General features: G+C 37.3%; 1 protein-coding gene across 7 annotated transcripts in view; it reads left to right on the top strand.

Annotated features, from left to right (window-relative positions):
• Positions 1-21,345, top strand: part of Gria4 (glutamate ionotropic receptor AMPA type subunit 4) — a 387,848-nt gene that overhangs the window by 329,283 nt on the left and 37,220 nt on the right. For all 7 annotated transcript variants that reach the window (XM_013346099.2, XM_026779022.1, XM_026779020.1 and 4 more), the window contains 4 exons: positions 1,800-2,006; positions 6,023-6,393; positions 8,527-8,725; positions 14,927-15,174. In XM_013346099.2, coding sequence (XP_013201553.1) covers positions 1,800-2,006; positions 6,023-6,393; positions 8,527-8,725; positions 14,927-15,174 — 1,025 coding nt within the window. The remainder of the gene's footprint in view (positions 1-1,799; positions 2,007-6,022; positions 6,394-8,526; positions 8,726-14,926; positions 15,175-21,345) is intronic.

Raw genomic sequence — 21,345 nt, 5'->3', positions numbered from 1 at the left:
GACTTTTGCTGTTTTCCATATAATCTTCCGAAGGTTAATTAGGTCTTTCTAAAAAGATGAGAAGAATTTGTTCACAAAATTCCTAAAACTGTATAGTTTAAAAAGTCATCCCTTTGCAGCTACTCACAAATTTGCATGATCACATTCATAGTTTGAGAAACATGTTGAGCTTTCATTCATACTCTTTCTAAATTATATATACTATTTCATATATTCTTTCTAAAGAATAATAGAAAATCTTCATTAAAGAAGGGACAAACATTTACCTTAATTTTATTAAGGGCAAATTTTACTTCTTACCTCATTTAGTCTTGTATATCCATCCAATGCCAAGGATCTGGGTCACACAGTCATGACAAGCAGAGATATAATTTAAGAAGTAGTATAAAGACATGTCACATAGTTTCCCACTGCAAAATCACAGGAAGTATCTCCATGAGAAAATACAATTTTCTGAAATTTCCTCATTTTCTTAAGTTTTTAAATTGGTATTTATGCTCGCAAGGTAATTATAATAAAGTCAGAATTTGTGTGAACCTATTGGATACTTTATAGATCAAGCTGCTTTCTTCTGTAGAGCTCCAAATGCAAATTCCAATTCTTTAACAGATAAATTTTTCTGGAGAAAAGAAAAAAACACTTAGAACAACCCTAAATTAAGGTTAGAGTATGATTTTCATAAGATGAAAATACATTACATCAACAATGTTGTAGCCAATGTCATTACTACTTTTCTGAAAATGAAACACTGAGGTATGACCAGGAGTTCCCTCCATACTGCGTACTACAAACCTATCAAACCCATCTTTCTGTTTATGGATAGGTGCCAATAGATCATTCACAACAGGATGACTAAACCATCTCTAAAATTAAAGCCTTAAACTGCTGTTATTTAAGTGTGCGTGAGTGTGTGTGTGTGCTCAAAGAAAACAATTTAGCAACTATCAAACACCAAGAAACTATTGCATATGATGATAATGTTTTCAATATTTTTTTCCTCCCATTCTCTGACACAGAGGAAAACGGCCTCCCCTAAAGACATATTTCGTAGTAAACTTACAATTCATGAAGCACATTTTTTATTTAAAGTCAAAATATGGCACAGTAGGAGCAAAGTGAATTTAACACAAGTAACTAGAGACATGTGCCTTTAAGCTTCTTCAATTGAAGAACTGTAGCAAATGCCTTCTCTGAGAAAAGCATCTTATTTAACATACTTGAAATGGGTTTCTGAAAAAGAGGTACAGAATATGAAGTTATGAGACCTTGATTAGGTTTTTAATGTATTATAGTGGTCACTTTGTAATTTCCAATTTCATGAAATATTTTGGAAATATCAGTTTCAAGGCTAAAAATGATTAAATACTCTACCCTAGAAAATTACTAAAGTAAGGTGGGCAGTGGTGGCATGTTCCTTTAATCCCAGCACTGAAGACAGATGCAGGCAGATCTTTATGAGTTCAAGGCCAGCCTGGTCTGCAGAGTAAGTTCCAGAACAGCCAAGGTTACATAAAGAAACCCTAATGGATTTATTTATTTTTTAAATGTCATAGTACTAGGTACATGACAATCAATCAAAACAGTTTTAAATTTTAATTTTATTATTCAATGTAAACCAGTTTAATACAGTTCTAAGTATATTTATATTCATCTATCTTATTAATAAATTCAAGCCACATAAAATCACATAAACATAATAAATATATTCTTTTGTCAAAAAATTCTGAAACTGTAGTTACAGAAAGGTTTTTCAGATGTTTTGTAATTTCTCCTTTACAGTTCTGCTTCTCTCATTGTAGGAATCCCCCTATGTTATGTACAAGAAAAATCATGAAATGTTTGAAGGAAATGACAAGTACGAAGGCTACTGTGTAGATTTGGCATCTGAAATTGCAAAACATATCGGTATCAAGTATAAAATTGCCATTGTCCCTGATGGAAAATATGGAGCGAGGGACGCAGACACTAAAATCTGGAATGGGATGGTAGGAGAGCTTGTGTATGGGGTAAGCAAACCTACTTATGAGGAATTTACTTACATAAACCTGAAGCCTCTTTTCCCTTGGGCATGTATCAATTTTTAAACATCCATTGACTGTTTTATTTTCTAATTTATAGCAATGTTTCAAAATATATTCGACATATTCAAACATTTCCCTATTTCATTAGAAATGCACATTCCAACGAACAGAAGAAATAAAAATCCAAAATACAGTGTCCTCCAGATAGCACAGAGAAAGTAATAAAAAAAAAAGCGACATTGGCTTTAGAAACTGTGATGAATATGCATTAAACAGGTAGACACAGACAACTTCAATGATCAGTTAGCAACCTGTTACTTGGCAGATTCCTTCCAATAGTATAAAGTCAGTGACTACTTTATCTAATTGTGTGCATCCTTGCTATTCATAATTGTTCATAAGTGTCTTTTAACTAATTTCTAATTGTTATAGTCTCCCAGTGTCTAAAATGTTCATCAGTATTGTGCTTCTTACAATTCTTCGAGCCACAGTAAATGTACATTTTAGATAATGTACCTTTTCTGTACCCCCTTTTCATTCAAGCATACATAACAAAACACAAAAGCTAGACTGATTTTTAAAGTAGGCCTCTAACACAGCATGCTGTGCCCTTCCCCTGAGCAAGCACAGTAGACATGGAATGCGCATATAGATAGCCAAGGGCAGTCACAACACAACTGCAGCAGGAAATTTCTGCCTCAATGAACAAGATCAAGGTCCCTCATTTTTGGCAGCCACTGTAGTGTCACAATCAAACCATAGTAATTCTATAATATGTTCCAAATTCAGAGTCCAAACCTATAGTACACAGTAAGTTTGCGCATCCAGGTACCAATAAATGAAATAAATGTATAAACTGAATTATGAAATATTCTAAATGCTACTTTGTAGTTTATAGATTCCACGTTCAAAACACACACTCTCTTTTTGAAATGAAGAATTACATGGAGAACCATCTTTCCCCAGGAAAAAGTAAACAGACTCAAGATAAAGGCAAAGGTCACAGGAGGAATCAAATTCCTGGCTAGAACTGCAATGAAACAGTTTTAAAATTCTGCATCTCATTCTTTTATTATTATTATTATTTATTTAAAACCCTCTTGTTCACTCACTAAGAAGCCCTAGACACCCTGGTGCAGAACGCTGTAGAGCCTGTGCTCGCTGCTTCAGTCTTTGCAGATTCTTACAAGCTTTGCTCAGTTGACTTAGAGGGCCTTGTTCCCCCAGTGTCCTCCATCCACTCTGGGTCTTTCACTCTTTTTATTCTCTATTCCACTGGGTTCCCTGAGATCTGAGGGGAGGGATTGCACTCGTTCCTATTTTCAAACTAGAGATGAGAAACATTTCCCACAAGGTGCAGTACAGTTGCTAAGACTTCAGCAGACACAGAAAATAGGTCATATCATAAAGCACCCAGTTTAACTTCCATAGGGAAGACTTGCCAGAGTGTTTCACTGACTCCAAATGAAGAGGATATGAAGTTTAAAAATAATATGCAAAATATATTTTACCATGGGTTTCAATGACCATGTCATAATGGGTTTTAAGTTCTGAAGGAGGAGTCCCTTACACTCTAAAGACTTTAACTTCTAATACTTCAGAAAATGGCGTGTTCCAAATTGTTAGAACCATGGGCAAAATTCTTTTTCCCAAAATATGCTAGGTCAGAAGACGTAAATTCTTTAATTTTTCTTTTTTAAGCATATCTTTATAGTCATAATAGGGAATCCTAGGTATAAGACACAATTCTAAACATGTAGATAGAATTTTCTACTTGCCACTAAATAAATTATTTAAAGGCTTTCGATTTTGGAGAATTTCAGATTACTAACTCCATCCTTACTTAGCTTTAGATGGTCTGACCTACTGGAAAAATTCTGAGATATCTGTTACATGTCTTCTCTCATCTCTGCATAAGTGTTGTGACTATATTTTATTTGGGAAAAATTGCATAAATAATAAAAAACAAATGGTGCAAGAGATCATAAACAACACCCATGTCAGAGCAATAGAAAGTCCTGAAATTACATAATTCTCATTGACAGCAAAGAGATGCCATAAGGCTCTTAGTATGTCTTCATGTCTCTTATAGGTTCCCCTGACTACTTTTTACTGTTGTTTCTATAGTCTGCTTGATTCTTCACTTTTTCTTGCTTCCTTCCTCCCTCCCTTCCTTCCTTCCTTCTTTCCTTCCTTCCTTCCTTCCTTCCTTCCTTCCTTCCTTCCTTTTCTTCTTTTTCTTAACGCATACTCAAATGCCTAGTTTGCAAGTTTTGAGGTAAAGCATAGTCATTTTTTCCTAGACAAAACTTATTAGAGAGTAAAATGACAAACTATAGAACTTTTGTTTACTCTTTGGAAACTGTTACTATAATTTTTATACATTGATTGCCTTGCATCATTTACATAGAGAGCTAACATACAACTATATAGGAACCTGACATACACTTTCAGGACACTCCCTGAATCAATCCCTGTCTCTCTGTCTTTCTCTGTCTCTCTCTCTCTCACTCTCAGCATATGTTTGCTCATCTTTGTGCTTGATCACAAAAAGTAAAGAGCAATCTATTAATGACTTAACACTAAAATTGCCTGTAGTATGAGTGATGGAGTGAAGGAGTGAAGAAGTGATTCCTTATTGTCACGCCAATGGTGTTTAAGAATAAAAATCTCATCCAGCTTCCAATGGAAGCATCTTACACGGTCTATTCTATCAATCTGTAAAAGGTAACAAAACAAAGCGCACACAACATTGGCACACAATGTCCACACACATTCTCACCCATTGTACTGAGCTGTGGTCATTATAACAAACCTGAAGTCTCAAGCTATGTTGCAGTGAATTAAGACAGGTTGTCTCTAAATAAATCTAAAAATTAAAAGTACAAAAGGTCAGTGTTTAAGAGCATTTGATGCTTTGGGCAGCAAGAGTAAAGAACCAGAGGTCAGCTCCTAGCACCATTGTTGGACAGCCACCTGTAAGTCTGGCTCCCTATTCTGGCCTCTGAAGGAACCTGTCCACATGAACACATACATACACATACACATCTATCAAAATTAATAAATCCTGTAAAAAATGATAGCCTCTGGAGAAGATTGTGTCTAAATATGCCCGCTCTTATTTTGATGAGAACTATTTTCCTTTAAAGTAAATAAAACTCTATTTTAATTTGTCTTTTAAACCAGAGTTTAATTTTTATGGCACAATTTATAAAATTCTATTCAAGATGTTTTCCAGACTCAAGTCTAAGAGCTACCACAGTGTGGAAAACTCATTCAGTCTTAGTTCTGTCCAGATAAGCGGCAGGAAAATGTCATTTAAGGTAATTTAATTTGCATCACATAAAGACTACATCAGCACATGTTAGCATTGTCTAATTAAGGGTTTAGTAGGTAAACAGGCAAAAACACTGTCCCATTTTAGAAACACATAAAAAAAAAAAAGAAACTCAGGGTCACCAAACAATGAAAAGGGGTCTTGTGACTTTGATATCTGAGAATTAAAGATACTATCTTGTTTTAAAAGAATATCAGAAAGAGAAAAATCAAAGAATGTCTATCACAGGAAGCAAATGGCAGCTTCCAGATTTTTGTGTGTGAACTGAGCTGGAATATGTTGTCAAAAGAACAGGGATTTTTTTTTTTTGATGAGACAAACACTGATCAGGCAATACCCTTGACAATATTTTTGAAGGTGGGCACAAAAGTATGTAACCCAAACACTTGGGAAAGCTGAGGATCATGAATCCAAGGCCAACATAAGGGATTTGGTCTTAACCTTTGTCAACTAAAAAGATTTGATGTGATTTATGTATTAAGTAGTATCTCATAAAACCAAACCACTATGTGTTTTATTACCTATAATTGACATTTATTACTGATGGCATCCAAATTTATTTTAAAAAATGAATGCAATACTGGTAAACTTTGCTGGTCACTCTACTGCTGACTGCCCCATGGAATTTGCTGATGTGTATTTCCTTGTGTCTTTTCTCTCACAGAAAGCGGAGATTGCTATTGCACCTCTGACAATCACTTTGGTGCGTGAGGAGGTCATCGATTTCTCTAAGCCTTTCATGAGTTTAGGCATCTCTATCATGATCAAAAAGCCTCAGAAATCTAAACCAGGAGTGTTCTCCTTCTTGGACCCTCTGGCCTATGAGATCTGGATGTGCATAGTGTTTGCATACATTGGTGTCAGTGTGGTCTTATTCCTAGTCAGTAGGTTTAGCCCATATGAGTGGCACACGGAAGAGCCCGAGGATGGAAAGGAAGGTCCCAGCGACCAGCCTCCCAATGAGTTTGGCATCTTTAACAGCCTCTGGTTTTCCCTGGGTGCCTTTATGCAGCAAGGATGTGACATTTCGCCCAGGTTAGTGTTAAAACTGACACTCTTCACCAGTTCTCAGAGATTCTGAATGTTCTCCATAGTTTCTCTGTCTTCTTCTCCCTGAGACAGAACACTATCTGAAGTGCAGAAAAAAAATAGCAATTATCTCATAATCCTATTTTATAACTAATATCTTCTAAGCTAGCACAAACATAGATGCATTACAAGAAGTAATTATGTGATCCACTGCCACTCCCCAAAATTATTTTGTAATACTTTTCATTGAGTAGCTTTACAGGTGTTAACCAAATCTAAACGGTAGAATAACACCCATTTTTATGGTATCTCTTATCCAAAAACTGTTGCTGTGGCTGTTATTGTGATTTGTCATCAAAAATTGTTGTTGAACTTAACTCACATAATTTAAGGGAAATCTCTACTCTGAGGTTTCTGCAAACGTGAATGGTGTGCTTTGTAGTAGATGTGAATGGTTTGTTTAGGAAGCATTGAAGGAAGCTGAGCACCAGGGGAAGAGCTAGCCATGGAAATAGCTGTTTCTGCAGGGTCATCCGGATTTCCTTTCTTCCCTGCCACTGTGCTATTGTAACACAAAAACTCCAGCTTGCTACATAAAAAAAATGGTTAGTTTCTCCCACAAGAGTAACTAAAAGAATAAGAAGGAAAATGTCAGATTTTGTTTATTTGAAAAAATATATATGTTTAGAAATATATGTGTTTCCAAAAGAAGGCCTTTTGTAATCAATTCATCTAAAATTAAGACCCAAGAAATGACAAAAAAAAATCTTTAACTTTCAATAATATAGGATAAAGAGGCAAAAAGAAAGGATCAAAGCAAACCAAGTTTTTTGAACTGAAGGTTAAGACTATACTAAGTTGCCAGGCGGTGGTGGCGCACGCTTTAATCCCAGCACTCTGGAGGCAGAGGCAAAAGGATCTCTGTGAGTTCGAGACCAGCCTGGTCTACAAGAGCTAGTTCCAGGACAGACTCCAAAACCACAGAGAAACCCTGTCTCGAAAAAAAGACAATACTAAATTAAAACTAACAGGTTCCACATTTTAAATCACAAATGACCTGATTAAAATTAGCAAAGAGGTCAGGGGGGTAGAAGAACCACAGAAAATTCCAAGTTTTGCTTTACATAAAACAAGAAGTGTTTATGATTAGGGAGTTGATTCAGACTAAGCCCAGAGATCTGAATTCAATTCCTAGGCTCTACCTGGTAGAAGAAATAACTCCCCCCTGACTTCTTTATGTATAACATAGTGCATACATGCACATGCCAACACACAAATAGATAAATACAATACAATTTTTAAAAATTTAACTCTATATTTTAAAGCTACTTGGCAGATGTGGTGATTTACCTACAACACTCAGGAGGCTGAGGCAGAATTGATCCAAGTATAAGAAAGCTATGGGGCACATAGTGAGTTTCCAGCCAGCCTGGACTAGATAGATAATGAGGGAGACCATGTCTTGATGGTAAAAATTAGTAAAATTAATTATGAACAATATTCCCTGTATTTTTTAAAATTTATCTTATTTTAACTTTTCTTCTGTTAATTACATCCTCCTACACAGCATAAAATATACTTTTAGGACAACTCCTCATCTCAAAGTAAGGTCTCTTGAGGCCAAATCTTCTCATCTCACTTAGTCCAGCCTCATCCTGACCTACATGGCATCCTCTCTGGAAGGTGTCTACCGTTGGGCAGAAAATCTAAACTCTGTTAGTTTAAAATCTAATCTCTCATTGTCTGCAACATGAAGAGAGTAAAACACTGCCAATAAAACCAGAATACCATATTGTGGTTTATCAATGGCTGCATCCTACTTCAAAGATGATGAACTATCAGAGAAGGTACAGACGACATTAAGTATATTTCCTTTGCTATCTGCCAGAGAGGACAGCTCCACATTTCTGCCAATAAAACAACAAATTCATTTTGCCATGTCTTCAGTGGCACTTAATTTTAGCAATGATGTGAAGTATGCCATTGTGCATCAATATAAGCCGCATTCTTAAGTAGACTAGCAGAAAATAGCACAATATTTGAAATTGTAACTTTTAAATATGGCTGAGAATTGGTGACATTTCTTTTTTTTCCTGTGACTTAGAAAGGTAAAAACTGTATAATTTTATCCATGTTTAGATCCCTGTCAGGTCGAATTGTTGGAGGCGTCTGGTGGTTCTTCACACTCATCATTATATCATCTTACACTGCCAATCTGGCTGCTTTCCTGACGGTGGAGAGAATGGTCTCCCCCATAGAAAGTGCAGAAGACCTGGCCAAACAAACAGAAATTGCATACGGAACACTAGATTCAGGATCAACAAAAGAATTCTTCCGAGTAAGTCACAGGAGTAAGAATAGCACCTTCATAATTCTGAATTCCAGGCAATGTTTACAACACTTATAACAGTAGTGTGGATTGGAACGCACAATGACAACAGCTGAGTTTACTCTTCGTGGCTTTTTCTAGGTTTTATAATCATAGTCTTAACTTACTGAAACTGATGCACACTGCAAGAAAAAAACCTCTCTGAGAAATAACAATAGTGAAAAGGTAACCAAAGTCACATGGCTTACCCAACATTCCAGTGTTACTAGCACTCTGATCATTTTACTTCAAAAAAGATTAGAACTGTATCTATCTGAGGTCAAGAATAAAAAAATGGAAAGCAAACCTTTCTTTTAAAAGAAAGACTACATTTAACTTTTATATTTGACGCTTAAAACCTCAGTGCAGACTCTGCTTTTTCTTTTTTTTCTTTTTTTAATTACTTAAAATAATTCCAATCCAAATTCCTACTCCCTCCCCTCCTCCCCTTTCTCTCACTCCACAGACCCTCCCCCCACCCCTCCAATTTTAAGGGAGTGCCATGAGCCCTGCCCTGTGGAAAGTCCAAGGCCCTCCCTACTATGCCTAGGTTGAGCAAGGTTTACATCCAAAGAGAATGGGATCCCATGTAGATGGTATAGGCAGTAGAGACACATCCCAGTGTGACTATCAATGTGTCCCCTCAGTCTGCCCCAGATGTCAACCCCCTTCAGGGGGAGCTTGGTTGTTCCCATGCTCGTTCACTCCCAGTCCAGTTGGAGTTGGTGAGCTACCATTAGCTCAAGCAAATTGTCTCAGTGGATGACCCCCTCATGGTCTTGAATTCCTTGGTAATACTCTCACTCCCTCAACTCTTCAACTGCATCTTGGGAGTTCAGTCCAGTGCTCCAATGTGGGTCATTGTTTCTGTTGCCATCTGTTGTTGGATGAAGGTTCTATGGTGATATTTAAGATAATCATCAGTCTGACTACAGAGTAAGGTCAGCTCAAACACCCTCTCCTCTATTGCTTAGGATCTCAGTGCAGACTCTTTTATGAGCCAAATCACTCTGTAATCTATTCCATAGCTATGGTTTTCAAAGCAAAAGCTTCGCTTTCTTACAAAATGCTATTGGCAAGAAAGGTACCTCCCTAAAAAATGGTTCTGGAGACATCTAGACAGTTGTATGGAATTTACATTTGGTGGCTTTTGTTTGACAGTAAAATGTTTCAAGTTGGTATAACTGTGTGTTGTGTGGATAAAATTCCTTTGACTTTTTATTACTAATGAAGGGTGTTTGTCTTAGTTTGTTCTATTATTTTTTTCAGTTGTTCCATTGGGGTTAAATTGTTTTTAACCATTTTTAATTTTTTTTGAGACAGTATTTCTCTATGTAACAGCCCTAGCTATCCTAGAACTAGCTCTCTAGACCAGGCTGGCCTCAAACTCACAGAGATGATGCCTGCCTACTGAGTACTGGGATTAAAGGCATAGGCTGTCACTACCTGACTAGTATTTTGTTTGTTTCATTTTGTTTTGTGTTGTTTTTAAGTTAACAAATTAACTAGCTTAGTTCTGGGATCTTGTTCAGATATGCTATTATGCTTTGTTTTTCTCAATGCTTCCCCTGTCCCCCATGTTCCCTTCTTATGGGTCCTTCCTACTCCAAATACCCCTTCTTTTCTTTCAGCTCCCTTCTAATTGGCTTCTTCTTAGGTATACAAAACCTACTGAGCAATGTACACTCACAGATACTACCAGCTTATTTTGTGACTTGGGGGCCAAAATATTAAAAGGTGGCCAATGTGACATTTCATAGATATTCAAGTAGATGATAATGAATATATGTTGTATTTAATATCGATTAGTTGATATTATTCTAAATAATACCAATTATTCAGAATGTGAGAGATATTTTACTATTTTCTAAGCTTTTTATTTGAAAGCAATGATAGCTTATCTTCTGGACTTTTCAACAGCGTCTGAGAGAGTGACATATGTCATTTTTCTCAGTAGCTTAAAAATAAACAAAACCAAATTTATGCTCTGTGATCTGGCTTTAAATTTACTTGACTTTCAATTAGATACCTTTTAAAGAAGAAATTTTCATTTTTATTTTGATTATATAGTATTACAAATATTTATATAAATCTAAATTAACACCAAATCACTCAAAACTTGATGAAATAAACCAATGAGTATTGTGCTTAGTGTTGAGTATTAGCCATAAATATTGATTAAAATTTCAAATGATCTGAAAATATTTGCGAATTTTTCTGAATGACTAACTGTTATGACAGTAGACATTATTAATATTGTAGGGATAAAGTTACTCAGTCAAGCCTTCTCTTAATTTACTGAAGAGATGGTAACATTTACTGACATGTCCTGGAAGCCGTCCTGTATCTAAATAGAATGCTGTCACTTCCCTTCCACAGAGAAGTGATGAATGGTGTCCATTAAATGATAGAATTGGCAGGTTCCCCTCATTGCCTTGAGTAATGAAAGAGAAAAGACATCGTGTTGATACCTGGGAAAAACAAATGATAGCTCACTGGAAAGCTCCTTAGAGGCCAACACAGTGCAAATATTGACCTCTTAATCTTATTAAAAAGTTTTATTTTTTTCCTGTTCAAATTCTGAAAACTGGTGAGATAGATAAGAGGTTGTATCAATTAAAACACGTGTAAGCAATGAAAGCTGCCTCCATTGTTTAAATCTTCTCATACAAGCTCAACCCCAATCAAGCCTCTAATTCTTTCTCTCTTGCCCAATTTCAGTTTTAAAATGGGAATATTTTTATAAGTTTAGGTATATATTTTTACAGAACATTCCAAACAGAAATGGGTCAACAAAGTAATTTTCTTAGGCAAAACTCTTTCAAGAATGTGTACATTTGGGTCTTCTGATAAAAACAACATTATTTTCTACCCTATTTGCCTCCTTCCTGCCATTCCCATTCATGGTGACCTGGTTTATATAAACCATTGGTCTGATAAGCAGAGAAACAGAATTTGAAGGGTATTTTTATACTTGTCCGAAATGCTTTTTTTTAGTACACTGTAATGGCACATCTGTCAGCTCCACTCAGCCATCTCAGGCAGCAAGTGACCTACAGGCAACACTACACAAGAAGGCATTGCTTTTTCCCACTGCAAAAACAATGTAGGGCATTCTTGGGGAGAAATTACACAAGCACCTGCCTTGGCTTCTCCCCATTATGAAAGTCCCTATACTTGGGGTTCTGCACATCTTGTTAAGCTTATACTTTCCAAAGCACTGTACATGTCACCCATAACAGCCATGGCATTCAAGCATTCTATATTACACACCTAACTCAGATACTGATTTTCACGGCAACCCAAACTGAATCTTGTTTCTGTCACAGTAAGCTGGAAGAATAAGTGATCTTGGGGTTTAGAATATTATCAACTAAGATACAGATGAGACGTCCCCAAAACACAGGCTTTGATTCCTATACCACTAACAGATAGAAAGTAACTAAATGTCCATGAGAATGCGTGATATACATTTTCTATTAAAAGTAGGTATGTACAATACTTTGTGTGTAAGGAATGAGAATAGCTTTATTAAAATTCTAAGCATTGTTTGAACTAATACATTAATCTTGAAAATTGTTGCACAATAATGATGAAATGAACAGATGTGCTATTTCCAATTCTTATAAACTGACTTTTACATGATCTGTACTTATTACCTTGAGCATATCCACTTCCCATGCCTGATTTTAATTAGACTCACAGTTAAAAGATTTTGAAATGCAAAATGTCCATAAACATGTGCTTATTAGCTTTCTGGGTCTGTAGAGTATCCCTGATTTTAGCCCATCTCATCAAGTTTGTAAATATTTGCTCAACCTCACCCATTAACAAATATGCTTGCAGCCCCCGGGGCTGTTATTTCTGGTTTTATGCTTTTTGACTCCCTTTACAGTTTGCCTGTTGTGTGATCTTGTCCAAATCAGTGCACTTTCAGTCAGACTCAGTATTTCTAAACCTTGCCAGAGTGACGAGATAAGCCCAGCATTCCCATGAGTGGTCTGCCCTTCTGAACTTCTGCTTAGGCCTCCTAAAGTCATCACAAACACTGTGTGGATTCATCTTTTAGTCCTTAGTTTTAAAGAGAATTAATGCAGCAGTAACTTTCCTCATATTAGTGGTATAGAAGTGGATTTTCAGAGCTAGGTGAATCTCTGAGTGATTAGAGTCCCCACAATTTACCTAAATAGTAGATTGCCAACCTAAAACTCCAGCCACTTGGAAGATGGAGATAGCAGATTCCCAGAGCAAACTAGCTAAGCAGATTCTGGGTTTGACTGAGACACCCTGCCTCAATGAATAAAGTAGAGCAATCAATTGATATTGGAATCATCCCACTATCAATTTCAGATGGCCACATGTATGTGCACTTGTGTGTACATGCATGCACACACATTTTCCCACATATATGATAATATGCATACACTTACATGTACATCATAAACAAACATACATGCAATGAAAAAAGTAAACATTCAAAAATCTATGAATGTCCTAAAATTTTTTAATCCTAATTTTTCTCCATGCTACTGTTTCCTTTTGTTGTCTTATTTGACAACAGTTATTGGCAATAACTGGAAAGCTGCCATGTAATTAGTACTTTTCTTGTATTCTTAAAATTTTTTCAAAATGGAGCTATAAGACAGATCAGTTGGCAAAGTGTTGGCAGTGCAAGTATACAGACCCGAGTTTGATACCAGAACTCACTTAAAAAGTTGAATATAGTGTTGAAGGCTTATAATCCCAACACCAGAAAGGCAGGACAGGCAAGTCCTCAGGACAGACTGACCAGCCTAACTATCCTGTCGGGTCAATGAGAAACACTGCCTCAAAAAACAGGGTGGGTAGAACCTGAGGAAAGATACCCAAAGTTGACCTCTGACCTCATGCACATGTTCATGCATGCACACCCATATAGACATGTAAGAGTGGACATGCACACACACACAGACTCACCACAACTTCTATACTATGAGATGTTTTTTCAAGTGTGAGTAGCATCAAAACTTTTCAAAAGCCCTTCTAGATTGTTCATTTCTCACATTCTTTGTCATAGAACAAATGCAATGATGAGCATTGGTCTGTGGTAGTGAGCTATCAAACATGAATACTTGCTGGCACTTTTCTATCTTACCAGAAGTATCTTTTGGAAACTTCTGAGTTCATGTGGCTCTTTTTCACATAGAAATGTATTTGGGGAGCTGTTGGTACCTCTCAGTAACTGAAAGTGCTCACTTGCAACAGCCTCGAAACTGGGTTTGAGATCTAGAACCACCCATGAAAGGAGATAGCTGTCATTCGACCCCCACACATGCAGACTGGCACCGCACCCCTAAATACACACACACACACACACACACACACACATTAATAATTAACTAAATTTCAGTTTAAAATTCAAAAAGCTTAAGTAAACTAAGTAGTGAGGGTAATAAAGGTAGACAAAGTAACTTTTAAAAATAAATAAGCATCTTGGCAAGAGACACAAGAAGAGACTGACACGAAATAAAGTATGAAAACAGAAATCACTTCTCTTTATTCTCTTTAAAGCCCAGTGTGTTGTCCTAATTGTTGATGTTGTCAAATTCAGTCTCAAGCTGGGTGAGTCATCTAGAGCTTGGATATTGTTCAGTGGGTACTCAGTTTGTAAACGCCAGCACTTTTCCCCTGTCTCCTTAATGTTCAAGGGCTGACTTGGTGTGAACCAAATTTTTGAGTCTTGAAAAAATTATACATATAAATAAAATGTCTCCAGTACAACTCAAATGAAGAATTGAGAAGAGTTTCACAGAAGCAGCAATCAGGTCTGATCTGATCTTTCTCAGCCTCATCAACAATATGATAGGATATGTGGTTTTAAATGTCCAATGTTTTTCAGAACCTTCTACCTATAATAACAACAGCAACAACAATATCCAGTAAACAGTAGTGTAATCATTACTATGACACGTGGTACATGCTTTTTAAATCATCGCTATAAATGTCTGTCACTTGGTTGATTTTCTAAAAGAATTTGAAAAGTTGAACTTCTGAAGAATTGGGTTTCTGCCAGGAAAACTGAATAATGGATAATGAAATGACACCAAAAGACTTACCATAGCCGCGCTTTTGTTCTTATTTATATGCTGTTCCCTTTTTTCCTGTATTTAATTTTATTTGCATTTCCTCCAGAGATCAAAAATAGCAGTGTATGAAAAGATGTGGACCTACATGCGATCAGCAGAGCCGTCTGTGTTCACTAGGACTACAGCTGAGGGCGTGGCTCGTGTCCGCAAGTCCAAGGGCAAATTTGCCTTCCTCCTGGAGTCCACCATGAATGAATACATTGAACAGCGCAAGCCCTGTGACACGATGAAAGTGGGAGGAAACCTGGATTCCAAAGGCTATGGTGTAGCAACGCCCAAGGGTTCCTCATTAAGGTGGGTGGAATAGTATAACAATAGATCATGCATTGTTATAGTATTCCACCTTCCCTGATGTCCCTGAGAGAATTATTTTACTTTGTGTGTAAACATAGTATGTTTGTTGGTTTATTTTCAGTTTTTCCATTTCATACTTTTGATCAATAGTCAGGCAAAAGCATTTTTTTTATTTGACTCCAAAATGATCATAGTTGACATTCATCCTTGAAGGCCATATAAAAACCAACATGGTTGAACACTAGTTGCTTGCAGTGGGCCTAAATCATGGATATTGTATCTTTCTAGATCTCATCAACTTTTTCTGTTGTTTTGCCCACCAAAATTGATGCTGCCTGCTGCCATTGTGTCAGTAGTGACTCTACATTTTATCGTTATGCTTAAAATCATGCCAGCCTCTTAGTCAGAAGAAATCCACTTCTTTTCAATAGAGTGATTTCCTCTTTCCATTTCAATATTTTGTTTAATATGGCATCATTCTATTTCAGACTATGATGAGGTTGCACTGGTACTGTTTGAAATCATGTCCACTTACAAAGCGCAGATATGCTCTGGCTTTATGGTGCTTACTCAGGTCACACTCCCATATATTTGAAAGGGAGTGTGGTGTAAGTAAGATCTGTAAAGTTAGAACAAGTATAACTCAAAATTATTTGTAGATAGAGTCTGCCAAGGGGCTCAAAAGAAAAGCATTGCCTGTATAGGTTAAAAAGGAGACTTGCACTCTTATAGAAGTACTGATCAAATCTGCCCTTTGCATTCTCAACATAGAAATTTCATGTTTACACCCAGGAAGCAGAATTCCCTATTTTCCTTAAGTACTAAAGGCTGCTTTGAACCTACCAGAGCTAGAGTGCCCCCTCTACCGCCCCACAAGTGATACCTGACAAATCACTCTGGTCTCAGTGCTGCTTAGGAGAGAAGCACAAAGCTCAGATTCAAGAGGAAATCTCTCAGGCTTTACTAAAGGGCTTAACCAAGAACCTGTCTTGAGAAGTGATGTCTCTGGTAAGCCACTGAAAACTGAAGGTAACGATAATTGTACTATTGCCCAGCCACAATGAAAGCAATGCCAATGTCCTGTGGTTGTTTTCATTGGCTTCAGAAAGGGGACTTTGATGTTCTTGGGTGTGCCGGGTTGGGGAAAGATTGAGATATCTATTTGAGAAACAAATATGGGTACTGGGAAGGGTGATAGTAACTCAATATAGTGTGTGGGGGAGGGCATTCTGTGAATGGGAACTTTTTTTAAAGGAAATAGGTACAGAAAGTAGTTAGAAAACACAAATTTGAGTACAGATTCTGGCAGCTCTGATCTCTGCTTTATTTGAACAAATATCCCATATAAAACTAGAAGGGAAAAACCACACTAATAAATTACCCATGAAAGAACCCTAACTAAAAAGATTTCAGCCTCTTAAAAACTTAAACTACCACCAAGATGTTTAAGACTGTTGATATGTCTTGTACAATGTGTCATAAAAGGTATATAATTTCCATAAATCGGGTATCAGAAAAACTTCTGTTGAGGAACCGGTACAATAACACTTTAATGTAAATAACTTATAAGAAATACAAAGCTGAAAGCAACTATGACTTGTGTGTAGATCCCTGGTCAGGCTATTGATTACATTCACTGGCTGTCTCTCTTAATTAATTCCCGGTGGATATAGCTGCCATGTCCTGTGTCTTGTGTCTTCTGATAAAGTCAAGCTTCAGGGACTGAATTTGGCCCTAAGATACAGTGCATCTGCCTCCCATTGATGGCTAGAGAGTTTCCTCTTAAATGGGTCACTTTGTCAAATCGACACTACAAGCATTGTTTGGGGCGACCTCAATGAAGGACTTCATCTGTCCAGAACTGTAATAGTGAGTGATTGGCTTCTCCCTCTTTTCCTGTCCTCACTAGATCTTGTTAATGAGGCAATTGTTAAACTCAACTTCCTGGATGGGGAGTTTGTTTATGCATTTTGTTTTCTGTATGACACAGTTTCCTGAACAAGCTGGCCCCTACATGCAAAAACCACAGTCATTTTTGTCCATGTCTTTGAGAGCACTGGAAGGACACTGAAGGCTAAAAGCATTCACCTTTTCCCTATCTCCACTCCCCCATCCTCAGCCATGTAAGCAAGGTAGGCCCATTAAATTGAAATTCTCATTCTCCTTCTCCTAGGAGATTTGTCTTTCAAGAGGTGCGAACCAATACAGATTTTAACTATTAAGCATATTTTGCATATATGGATAAGTTCACATTAAATGCATTCATAAAGCAAAATCCAGAGGGCACACCATCATCAGATGTCCCTGAAAGCTGTCTTGTCTTACTCATTCAGTAGAAACTTAAATCTGCTTTCCCACAGGAACTATTTTTTCAAATCTGGTTTTGCATTCATTGCTCTGCTTATGGTAAGACATGTGTATGTCATTGTCATTACCTGTGGCTTCCTCGTAACCTCTCTTGTGATTCACTAAGTAACTGAGAAAAGATAAAACAGCATTTTTTTCCTTCTGTGTTGTGTAATCATAACCAGATAAGACTGACAAACAGCTGACCATGTTTCTTTAACCTAGAGTTTTAAGCATCCATACTTTAATATTTGTTCAAAAATGTGATGAGTGGTGGTGGTGCATGCCTTTAATACTAGCACCCAGGAAGCAGAGGCAGTCAGATCTATGTGAGTTCAAGTCCAGCTTGGTCTACAAAGACAGTTCCAGGACAGCCAGAATTGTTATACAGAGAAACTCTGTCTTTAAAAAAGAACTAAAAACAAACAAACAAATAAAGCCAAATAATTTTGCTACGGAATAAATGTCACAGAAAAGAAGAATCGAGTGACAAACAGAACAAGTTGTCGAGACTTTGTTTTTTACTGTGATCTTTAAAAGAAACACAAGTAAGATCACTGTAGAGAGTGCATCTGTGACTAATCTGAAACATGTCTCTGTAGGGGCTGAGATGTAGCTGCTCAGCAGTAGAGTGCTTGAACAGCAAACTCTGGGCTCAAAGTGCAAGACCAGGTAATGGAAACAATCAGAAAGTCACCTGATATAAGTGGCAGATAGTGATAAACAGATAAACTTTGATGTTAATGCCATTAACATTATCACCTGCACATTCAAATTTACCATAGTTCAGCTACCTTTTACACCTATTGGCCATAATTATGTATACCACAATAAAGTTATATGAATTACTTTGAGAATACTACCAACTTTACTACATTTTCCATGCTATCTTAATTACTATGCTCACAACTTTACAATGTGATAAATAAATTCATAAACTTTTTAGAGTGATTTTGGTTAATAGAGATGTTCAAACAATTATGTAGTTTTAGATGAGAATGTTCATTTTTAAATATTTATATTCTCCAGCATCTCCACATAACCACCAAGGAATAAAGCAATGAATCTCATCTGCTGACTTATTCTGGTCCTTATAAGACTTTACATCTTGATACAAATATCTGAAGGCAAATTAAAATCCTGTAGTTTCCAAAGCTTTTATTAACAATAATTCCCACGTAAAATTTATCTTCTCTGAAGATGTTTGTAGAACTGTATCTAAAATAGAGAATTTCTTCAGACATCAAAGGAAAAGGGTGATGTTTCAAAAGAGGATAACTCTGAGTGGGAATTCTGAAACACCTAAGTCGGTTTCGTACAGGTTCCCTGGTTGTCAAGTCAGTCTCTGCTAACTCTCATGAGCCCAGGTCAGTTGATTGTGTGAGTTGTGGTGTCCTTGACCTCTCTGGCTCCTTTACTTCTTTGTCCTCTTTCTAGTGTTTGACTGTGGGTCTCTGCCACTGCCTCTGTCAGTTGCTGGATGACTCCTCTCAGATAACAATTGGGCCAGACACCAATCTGATCCCAAGAGACAGCCAGTTCAGGCTGCTTATCTTCTATTGCTAGGAGTTTAAGCTGGGGTCCTTTCCATACATTCCTGGGAGATTCCTTTGTGTCCAGATTCCCCTTATACCCAAATGCTTCCCATCTCCTTGAAAGCTCCTCAGTACAGTCTCCCTCTAGGACCCCCCCCCAAATTAATCACTCATTTTCCCATCCTCACCTGCCCTCAGTCCATTCATGAAATATCTTCTATTTCCCCTCTTTCCCAGTGAGATCTGGGTGCTCACCAATGAACTCTCCTAGTCTCTCTGGGCCTGTGAACTGTAGCATAATTATTCTTTATTGTATAGCTAATATCCACTTACGAGTGAGTACATGACATGTTTGTCTTTATCAGTCTGGATTACCTCACTCAAGATGACTTTTTTTCTAGTTCCATCTATTTGCTTTCAAATTTCCTAGTATCCTTGTTTTTAACAGTTCATTAATATTCCATTATATAAATGTACCAAATTTTCTTAATCCGTTTCTCTGTAGAAGGATATCTAGGTTTTTTCCAGGTTATGGCTATTACAAATAAAGCTGCTATAAACATAGGTGAGGAAGTGTCATTGTGGTGTAATTGAACATCTTTTGGGTTTATACCCAAGAGTGGTATAGCTGAGTCTTGTGGTAGGTTGATTCCCAGTTTTCTGAGGAAATGCCACTCTGCCTTCCAAAGTGGTTGTGCAAGTTTTCACTCCCACCAACAATGGAAGAGTATTCCCCTTGCCCCACATCCTCTAAGCATAAGCCGTTGCTTGTGTTTTTGAGCTTAACCATTCAAACAGGTGTAAGATAGAATCTTGGAGTCATTTTGATTTACATTTTCCTGGTAGTTAAGGATGTTGAGTATCTCCTTAACTGTTTCTCAGTCAGTTGAGAATCTTCTATTGAGAATTCTCTGTTTAAATCTGTATGCCACTTTTTCAAATGGATTATTCGGTTTGTTGATATCTAGTTTCTTGAGTTCTTTATATATTTTGGATATCAGCCCTCTGACAGATGTCAGATTGGTGAAGACCTTTTCCCATTCTGTAGGTGACCATAGCAACTCTTATAAAGGAAAATATTTAATTGGGGTGGCTTGCTTATAGTTCAGAGACTCAGTTCATTATCATCATGGTGGGACATGGCAGTGTGCAGGCAGACATGGTGCTGGAGTGGTAGCTGAGAGTTCTATATCTTGAACAGGCAACAGGAAGTGGTCTGTCCCACTGGATGTGGTATGAGCATATATGAGCCTCAAAGCCTACATCTACAGTGACACATTTCCTACAACAGACCACAACTATTTCAACAAGGTGATACTTATAATAGTACCACTCTTTTTGGAGGTCATTTTCTTTCAAACCACCACAGATATTAATATTATGGAATTCCATTTGGCCATAAGTACCAGTCACCATGGTGTAATGGCTAATGTTCTAGACTCTGAATCCAACAATGTGAGTTTATATCTCAGTGCAACTTTTTCCTTGAGGAAGAGAGTTGGTCAGTCATCCTAATCAACTCAGACCATGAAACCCAATCTAAATGGACTGCCCATGTATGCTTCAGCAATGCTAGGGTCATGTTTTACTTTCACTTCATAAGTGAATCAATGTGCCCTTTTGTCTTCTGAAAGTGAAATGTAATAGATTCCACTACAATAATGCAGTTTGACACAGAATTTTATTAGTTTTTTTTTCAGAATTTCATACATGTGTACAGTGTATGTTATTCAGACCCTCTTCACATTCCCCACTAATTCCTCTTGGTTTCTCTTAACATGGTTCCTTGACAACTTCATTTGCTCTTCTTTTTTTAAGCAAAGGCCACTGAGTCCTGTTAGTGTTTAACCTGACCCTGTAGTAATAGGAGCAGCGGGGCTGCGTTCCCAGCACCCCAGCCGCCTGGCTAGCTTATGCCCCGAAATAACAACACACAAATTGTATTCATTTAAACACTGCTTGGCCCTTTAGCTCTAGCCTTTACTGGCTGATTCTGATATCCTGATCAACACATCTCTAATAATCTGTGAGCACCGGTCTTACCGGGAAGATTCTAGCCTACATCCATCCTGGGTCGGAGCTGAATCACGTCTGCCTCAGAGAGCAGAGCTATGCCCGCGTTCACCCAGGAGCCAGGAGCTGTCGAGTCACTTCCTCTTCCTCCCAGCATTCTGTTCTGTTTACTCCATCCAGCTATGTTCTAAGCTATGAGCCCAAGCAGTTTGTTTATTACTTAACCAATGAAATCAACAGATTGATATATGACACTCCCACATCACTTCCCCTTTTT

This window comes from Microtus ochrogaster, chromosome 5, assembly GCF_000317375.1.
Source record: "Microtus ochrogaster isolate Prairie Vole_2 chromosome 5, MicOch1.0, whole genome shotgun sequence".
NCBI classification, from domain to species: Eukaryota; Metazoa; Chordata; class Mammalia; order Rodentia; family Cricetidae; genus Microtus; species Microtus ochrogaster.
The sequence above is the reverse complement of the archived record's forward strand: the minus strand, read 5'-3'. Positions and strand labels throughout refer to the sequence as shown.